This window comes from Pieris napi, chromosome 23 (genome assembly GCF_905475465.1).
Source record: "Pieris napi chromosome 23, ilPieNapi1.2, whole genome shotgun sequence".
Lineage (NCBI taxonomy): Eukaryota > Metazoa > Arthropoda > Insecta > Lepidoptera > Pieridae > Pieris > Pieris napi.
This window is the reverse complement of record NC_062256.1, coordinates 10,136,140-10,145,424: the sequence shown is the minus strand read 5'-3', so window position 1 is coordinate 10,145,424 and position 9,285 is coordinate 10,136,140. Positions and strand designations below refer to the sequence as shown.

Sequence of the window (9,285 nt, the reverse complement as noted above, 5' to 3'; positions counted from 1 at the left end):
ATTTCAAGTAGGTACGAGTATCAATAAAAATAAGTACACAAATAAAATATTTTTTATTTTTACATCTTCAATTTTTTTGCTATCTCTCCAGTTTGTATGACGTCATAACCCAGGTTCGCAGATATTTCGATTGAGTAATACGTGTTATCATTTTAATAAAATATACTCTGTTTAAGTGTAACTTGGCATGCGCATGACAGTGACAACGACTATAAAGTAGACAATAATTCTTCCACTACAGATTTAGTCAGATTACAAGTCTCATTTTAGATTCCATAATCTGTGCGAAAAATGTCAAGACTTGGAAGTTGGAAAGAATAAATCGTTATTATATTAAATAAATATTAAATATTTTAGTTTTAACTTATATGTTCAATTTAAAATTATAATATGTTTTTAGTGAATCATTGATTAGTCATCATTAACGTAGATGTAGTCTGCTGATTTTAATTTTACTGACATAAATTTACACTTCACTGGCTCACTTTTTTAAAAATAATAACAATATGAATCTTTGGACTTCCTTCAAAAAGAAATTAATACAATTTAAAGCGTCCTCATGTATCTTAAACTAGGCAAATGATAATGTCTCAGCGAAGATTTTATGTTGTGCTTCTCTTATGCATCTTACTGTTTTGGTGCTTTCCTTTAATATGGAATTTAACATACTTCATTTTATTTAGTACCACTCTTATTGTGACTATTTTTACGTTTACTTTTTTTGGACATATCTCATTGTCGTCACCGCACCAAACGTCGCTATTTTTATTTAATAGTTTAGAAAAAAAATCTCGCGTGTTAGAAAGTGCAATAAAAGTATGTATAAGGGTTCTGAATTTACTTTTATGATTAGGAATCTTTAATTATTGAACTAAAAATGTGTTTAAGGATGAAAAAAATGCTTGGAGTGATACCAATAAAAAGCCACATTTACCAATTATATTTGGACGAACAGTGGATAGTCAGCTGCAACAGTTACTTGACTATTTTTTAAGAGATTTTGTTACTCAATGGATAAAGGAGCTGACACATAAGCCAGAACCAATAATTGAAAAGTTTAAGGAGCATGTTTGGGGTGCTATTCAAAATATATATGAAAGATTGTTAAGAATAGATGCTGAGAAATTGTTAGCCAATGACATGGTCACAAAAGTAACACAACACTTTGAGAGAATAAGGATTTCTACAAGTTGTGCGTAAGTAAACTTGGTCACCTATAAATTCTCATTGGTTGCAAAAAATTTGGTAGATCTATACCTACATCCTAGTAAAATACAATTTCTAAAATACAGTCATAAAATTCAGTCATCACCATTAATGTCCAACTTCTTTCAACATAAATAATTTCAGAATGGAACTTAATCAACCTCCAGTGTTCGCTTTAATGCCACATTTGATGTCTTTGGATACAGAATTACACTATCTACGACAAATAAGTGAAATGATGGTTATGTATTTGATGCCACGCTGTTACTCTTTAACTCCAGGTTCACATCTACTCCGAGAAGTATTGGCTTGTAAAAGTTAGTAGAAAATAATTTCTTTTAAAATCTCATCTCAGTCATAATTGGTATTTGTACTGACCATCTAACATCGTAAAAAACAATTGTAATTTTTATAATTATTTCATCTTATATTGGATATCAAAGCTCTGTGTTAATTGATGTTGATTTGCTTAGGAGCAACATTGTATTTTATTAAAACTAAAATTCTAGAGTATTTAGAAATACAATAATAATAAATTGTTTTAGTTCTACAACCGGCTATCGACATCATCACAGACCCAGATTATATAAACCAAAAGATAATACAATATCTGGAGGCTCAAAAGGAAGTGGATGCAATGCACGTGAGGACCCACGAATATGCTAAGACATTTGAGGATTATATTCGCCTAATAAATAGCTGTCATAATGTGGACACACTCAAGCGCTTACGGTATTTATTTCATAACTTATGTTTATTAGACTGTAAAATGTGTTATATATGGCTTCATAATAAGTATCTATTTTACAAAAGACTTAATTTGATTCATTTTAAATGAGAATCTACTGATTTTGATTGAATAATCTTTATACCTTAAGGTATTTTTGAATAATGCATCATTTGTGTAGGTTTTTTTGCTGACATCATTTGACTACAATGATAAAATATAAAAATCATGCTCAATAGATTTACACAGGGAATTAGTTAATTGTGACATCAAGTTATGTCAATAAATTAAACTATAATGAGTCGGTAGATGAGTGTTAATATTTTTGAGTTTGAATAAATTGTTATCGGTAAAGTTAAATTAACTGTAATCATTCCAGATATGACATAGTGACTCAAATAATGCAAGCGACCACTTTGCAAAACATCAAAAGGGCAAAAGGCGTAGACATCGAAGTGATAGAGAAGAGTGGCAACCTGAACAATGTCAGTCGCCAGCAAGTGGCAGATGCGAGGAAACTAAAGAGATACATAGATCAGTTATCTATCGCAAAAGCCGACTGCGAAGCCGCTCTGAGGAGGTACGGCTGGGATGGAGCCTTTCCTGTTCTCGAGTCTGACGTCAACGTGAGCTCTTTGACTATATTTATGTATTTTAAGGGAAAACTTGAATTTATTGTATTTATAGATTCTTTCAATCAAAATCTACTCTTAAAGAACCCAGCGTTAGTATTTCGCTATTAATATATAAAGTAATGTTTGTCATCATTAAAATCTCGAGTCTAATTGCCCTTTTTAAATAAAGTACTCATGTATCTCTTTTCATTGGGATGACAACAATGAGTGAGTAGAAAATGGTTCCACAGAAGAATATATATTTTCAGACAATGCCCTTGCATAACATCATGGAGAGCGTCGCCGGCAGAAGGTATCTGTCGATGTTCTTAGAGACTCTGTGTTCCCAAGGTCTGGTGGGCTTTTGGTCTGCCGTCGAAGAGCTGCGCCACAGCCACAGGCACAACTGGCACCAACTGGGCGCCGAGATCTTCTACACCTACATCAGGTCACCCACGGCCGAGATTAAAGTCGATAAGGTGAAGTCAGGGATTCCGCCTCGAATAAGATCGTGCGTTCGGATACATACATCGTTCACGTGTTCATATGCAGGAGACCAGAAAGAGGATGGAATCCTTCCTGCTCGGGGACACGGGACCGGAAGTGTTCTACGAAGTGCAGGACTCGGTGGTGGACACGATCCAGGACAAGTACTACCACTCGTTCCTGCTCAGCGACCACTATAGCGCTCTCCTCGCGGAGCTGGCCACGGAGGAGGACAAGGGTGAGTGTTCATCGCGTCGTTTAAAGGTCTCGTTGACTCCGTGGATGTAACAAAAGCGCCGTTGACGATCAGACACGGGCGCGGCGACCTCCGGGGTCGAAGAGCGCGAGGGAGGCGAAGGGCTCTCGCCGGGGGCCGCGGGGACCGAGGGAGGCGCGGGGGCCCATCTCGCGGAGCACTCCACCTACGCCAGGAGGAAGCTGGACCGGCTGCACGAGAGGCACAGCAACAAGACGCAGGCCTTGGCCGCGTTGCGAGCCTCGCTGAAGCCCGAGTCTCCCGCCCTGACGATGCTGGCCAACGAAGTGGAGAAGCTGGCCGGCGAGCAGATGCGGCTCGAGGCCCACTTGGCCCGGACCGACACCTGGGCGGAGCACCTGGGCAGCTGGCGGGCCACGGTGCACAGCGCTGAGGTGTCGTATGCTCCCTCTACTCGTGCGATCCTCCTCTCGAGCGATAGATAAAGTTCCTTTGACGTCGCAGCTGCTGGACGAGGCCAAGCCCCCGCAGTTCGTGGTGGTGGTGCACATGGCGCAGAGCGAGGCCGAGGAGGAGAAGCCGCAGCACATCTGCTCGGGGTGGGTGCTGCTGAAGACGCTCGCCGAGTTCCAGGTTCACCAGCGCTCCGAGTGACGAATCGCTCGCGAAGGCCGTTCCCTTCATTCCGCGCCCTCTGTTCCAGGAACTGCATCGCAAGCTGAGGCCCATGTGTTCGGAATTGAAGAACCTCGAGTTGCCTTCCAATTCCTTTAAATTTATTTTTGGGAAAAACGACAAGAACTCGCTGGAGAGGGCCAAACTTTTGATACAAAAATATTTAGAGGTATTAAATTTATTCAAAAATATTTTCCTCCGAAATAAAAACTCTTTCGTAATCGTTTGTCCGTTTTCAGTTCATCCTAGAAGACGATAGATTGAATCAGTCCGAGGCCGTGTACACCTTCCTCAACCCGAGCTCCGAGCTCCTGAAGCGGGTCGACCTTCCCAAGAAAAACAAGTTCTCCTTCTCCACGTTATTCAAAAGGTAAAGTTCGCCCTCGACGCGCTTCACGCTCGCGTGAGCGGAGTCGGGCCTCACGAGAACGTCTGTGCAGCGGCAGCGCCGAGGCGCCGAGTCGCCCCTCCTGCGAGAGGGAACCGTTCCCGGCGTCGGCCGACGAGGACGACATCTCCTCCTACCTGGACGGGAACGGGGAGCTCGCGCGGCCCCAGGCGAACGGAGCCGCGAGAGGTGAGCGGGGTCTCCGTAGACGCTCTCGGCGTTTGACGATCCGCGTTTGACCGACTCTCGTCCGGACAGCGGGGCCGGGGGGCGAGGAGCGGGACGGCGTGGCCGAGCCCCTGTACGCCCTGCTGAGCGAAGTGTTCGACGCGAGAGGAGTCTTCAAGTGGCTCCGGAAGACCCTCGTCTCCTTCGTGCAGATCACCTACGGACGGACCATCAACAGGTGAGCCGAGGTTCCTAACAAGGTTTACGAGAAGAATAAAAATAATACTGAGAAAGTATTTCTAATTACATTTGACTCTAACAGCAATTGTAGGCGATTTAACCCGTCTCGGTTATTTCTTATACGTTTAGTAGCTGCCCTCGCAAACTTCGTTTCTCCTTAACGTGATTTTACTTAGCCTACCTTTTTAGTACATACCGACATTGACCATTTTGCTATGCTACCCCGGGGAATGTGATTTTTCTCTATATATAAACCTCAGATTTCAAGTTATAAATTCTTAACTAACAAATAAAAAATAGTGGTTGATCGTAGAGGGTAGATGAATATTAAGAGTTGTAAGTATGTATTGTTGTATGCTATATCATAAAAAAATCAAAAAATTATTTAAAAAAAATATGGGGTGGACACCCCTTATAACTTAAGGGTTTGAAAGATATATACTGTATATTCATACAAAATTTTAATAAGAATCGGTCGAGCCGTTTCGGAGAAGTAGGGAACGAACATTATGACTCGAGAATTTTATATATTAGATCTGGTTAAGTCTACCGCTAGTAATATATCCTTTGTCGGTGTTTTTTTTGTGTACGTTCAAGCGAAGCTCTGCCGTGGACCGATCTGGATCTAGAAATATCAGTTAATATTTTCAAGATATTAACTGATATTTCTCATAAAAAATTCAAAACTAGTCTATTAACCTATACCGATAAATTAAAAGAGTTATATTAATATAATAATCATTATGATAATATACAATATTATCTCACAAAAATGTTTCAATCCAATCTTTGTGCCCTAACGGTCTATTAAACTTTTATAGACCTTTAATGTACAAGATGAATACTCTCGAGAACGAATTTTTGAATTTATATACAGCAATATACATTTAGTTTAGGCGCTGTTGACGTTTCTCTCGGAATAAAAGTCTTGTGTCGGCTCAAACGGCCAATCGAATAATAACTTATATTGTTATTGATATTGTTTCAATATTAATTGAATCACTTAATATGTTTTGTGTTGGGACCGTAATTTCGAGAAATTTAGAAATGAAAAATATTGTTCTTTAATACTTTTTTATTGCTTTTATTTTTCCTATTTTTTTAAAATTACCTATATACGTGACCGTCAATGTAAACACATCTCGAAAAAAAACTCTAGAGATTAGGAAGTTGTGCGTGAACGTTTAGTATTCGCGTGAACCGAAGACGTAGAGCGTGAACGTGAACGAGCGACCTGTCTCAGGCAAATTAAGGAGACGATCTCGTGGTTGTTCTCGGAGCAAATGCTGCACTACTACATCAGCGCGGCGCTCAAGTCCTGGTGGCCGGGAGGTGAGCTGTCGGAGACCACCACCAACAGGAACGTCATGGACAAAGGTAAACTTTAAATACTATTTATTTCTTACATTTATCGCTGTAACAGTTTTGTGAACGGCGGTTTGTGACCCCGCACAGAGCACAGCCGCACCGTGGCCCTCCAGCTGCTGAGCGAGAGCGTCGTGAGCGGGCTGTCCTCTCTGGTGGGCGCCCACGCGGCGGCGAGGGGCGCCCATCGCCTCTTCCTGGTGCTGCAGGAAGCCACGCACAACCGGCAGCTCTTCTACGTGAGTGTCGCTTCTCCTTAGTAAGAGACGACGTAGTGGGCGTGCATTATCATTATAATTAATAATAGAACAAGAGTCATCGAATAACACAATTGCGACGGAAAGTAAGCGAGTGACGAAAGCCCGACGAACACCACCGCCAATATGCTGTATTTCAAGTTCCTTGCCGAAGAGGCTGACTCGTTGCGCGACGAAGTTTCGGAGTACGAAATTGTCTGAAAACAAATGTTTACAGTTGGATGTTAATTTCAGTCAATTTCGACTAATTCGGTGAAATATAAATATACAAAATGTCATACTAACCGTATATCGTAAGTTTTGATCATTTTCAACTAGGATCAATGTTTCGCCGAGAAGACTCTCTGCAACCACAAAATAACATTAATGTCACGTGCTACACGTGTATGGCGACGTGCAGACCGCGTTGGCGAACTTTACCACTGCTTTCGACTCCAATAGAATTGATTTCTTCCAACTCCCCGCTTCTTATGACAACGCTCCCGTAATCCTCGTTATATCTGTACATTTGTTTTGCCAAGATATTTCTCTCGTTTAGTCTTTTGACCTCGTTTAGGAAAAGAAATGCTCGTGAGCGCTGACAAGACTGCAACATTCAATTGACTCGACTAGATTTGCGATTCGTAAATATTTCGTCAATTGTGTAAACAATTTAAAAGATAGATTTATATTAAAACTTCGGTGTGCGACTCCAATCTCATCGACTTAACACGAGATATCGTACGGTGAAGAAACTGCACACACAACACAACTAAAAACGGTTAATCATCTACTTGCCTATTCATAAATAAATGGTCACGAAACAGATTTTTACTGCTTTTTTACAAATTTAAAATAAAATAAATATATTTTTGGATAAGAAATTAATTTTTTTTAATGGTGTTATTGACAATACATTTTGTATTAACTTAGATCCAATTTGCCGTCAAATGATTAATTAAATAGACAAAAATAGTAGTCCTACGTGGACTACTTAAAATAACACGGAAACAGACTGTTCTGATTTGTATAAAATGAATTTATTTATAATAAGTGGATTAAATCGGGATGGAGATAAGCCAAACGTACGATTATTCTGGACAAACCCCACGCAATTTTGTTTTGTTGTTTCCCTAATGCCTACAAAAATAGTTTAATTAAAAAAAAGGGAAATTAATACGAACCCTGTCAGTGATGCAGAAGTAAAATCTCCCATCTTCGTTGATATAGTGCAGTAAAAATCTACCAAAGGAATACGTCATCTTATCATTTCGTTCGGGAATCTTCCTCATCACCAGCTCCACAATCTCGCCGAAGTTTCCATCGCACGTTGCAAATTGTTCTACAACAACTTTGTGACAGACGACGGCACTGAACAGAATCGGCATTATCATAACATATAATATATTGTTGTAATATCTCGCGAACTAAAAGACGCGTGTGTTCCCACTTCGAGATTCGTCCGTGAGAGCATTCCTCCGCAAACTTTGATAGTCTTAAATTAGCCGCCGACACGATTCGCTTCATCGAGTTCGTCACGTCAATACCTGATCTCGAGTCGAGGACAATATTTACTAATTAACTGTTAGAAGTAAGATAGAAATTAATATATATTTCCAGGAGCTCTTCGAGCTGGTTCTACTCGAGGTGTTCCCCGAGCTGAAGCGTTACCACACTACCTCCTCGATCGAAGCCAAAGCCTTCCGACAATAGTTAAGGCGACCGAAATCATTTGCGTCGATAAACGCTCGATCTCATCTCGTCACTTCGAACCTTTCATATTATTTTTATATTTTTTATTTGACCTCGGATTACTTTTAGGAACATTCCATAGATGTAGTGGGAGATAGAGGCTGTAGTCTGTATATTTCTTGATGTAGCCGTTACTTTATAACTCGTATCGTTATATATTTGTGAATTGCCATTTGTCAGACACTACGAGTATCTCTACATAGTAGTTCTCATTGATTTGTAATTCAGCCCTCGACGTGTACCTGACTGTTATTTTATATTTATTGTAAGCATTAAAACGATGCGAAATTCGGGATCAAGTTTGTTTTCTTTGTCGTGCAAACGTTCGTGGATTTTCTTTCACTGTCACTTTGACAAAGAGCGCCGAACAATTGTTAGGAACGCACTAGACTTACTATATTTATTTTTGTAAGACGACTGTTATTTTATTATTTGTTCTCTCGTATACTATTGTAAATAATCGTATTATGTATACCTCATTACTTTAAGGTGGTAAATGGCCTAGTTGACAATATTTTCCACTATTTATTTTGAAAACTAAATCACTCTTGTTTTGTCTCGTGTGAAGATTCGTGGCCTCCGAAACGTGTAACTGCAATAGTGGGACGTATAAAACTAATTTATTTTTTATGAATAAGACAAAAGATCTGTTTTAAGCGTGATTTAATATTTTTTTAAATATCCACGTAGACAGTATTTACTAATATTTAAAAGCTTCGAGTTTGAATAAGACTCGTTCGGAGCAGTCTTTGTACGGAACGGGAAGTTATGTTTTATGAAAAGAATATGATAATGTCGATTATATTATTAATTTGGACAAATAGAGTGAGGACGCAGTGTTCACTTGAAGACCTCGCTATGAATATTGAAGCACAATGCTATTTGTAATGTATGTTTTGTAAGTGTTGATACGGGGGATGAGACGAGAGTCTTCGAGTCGAAAGCTCTTTCGTTTAGAGTAGAACTAAAAAATAATATATTGATAACATTCGCGATAGCTTTCGGTATCTCGAAGATTCTTGTGCTCACCCTAATGCTTTAAATATGTATTTACTAAATTTTGACGACCTGGGGCTATATTAACTGTTGAAGTTGTTTAGGTGTATGAGACATGTTCGTTGTTCATTTCTGTCTGTAACATAGAATGTTCAATAAAAATGTCTTGAAAAGTCGTTTGATTCCTCTCCCCCGCAAGAGTCCCAAATTAAACA

General features: G+C 39.7%; 1 protein-coding gene across 2 annotated transcripts; it reads left to right on the top strand.

Annotated features, from left to right (window-relative positions):
- The first annotated feature begins 263 nt into the window (after positions 1 to 263).
- Positions 264 to 9,243, top strand: LOC125061179 (sorting nexin-25). 2 transcript variants are annotated; one of them, XM_047666416.1, is made up of 16 exons: positions 264 to 816; positions 889 to 1,196; positions 1,351 to 1,523; positions 1,752 to 1,938; positions 2,313 to 2,559; positions 2,817 to 3,026; positions 3,100 to 3,271; positions 3,344 to 3,684; positions 3,755 to 3,883; positions 3,954 to 4,094; positions 4,165 to 4,295; positions 4,366 to 4,502; positions 4,572 to 4,719; positions 5,965 to 6,098; positions 6,177 to 6,325; positions 7,943 to 9,243. In XM_047666416.1, exons 1-16 carry the CDS (start codon positions 580 to 582, stop codon positions 8,033 to 8,035), a joined length of 2,937 nt encoding a protein of 978 aa, XP_047522372.1. In that variant the 5' UTR covers positions 264 to 579; the 3' UTR covers positions 8,036 to 9,243. The 2 variants fall into 2 exon arrangements, with proteins under 2 accessions (XP_047522372.1, XP_047522373.1); XM_047666417.1 differs by lacking the exon at positions 6,177 to 6,325.
- Positions 9,244 to 9,285: the final 42 nt, after the last annotated feature.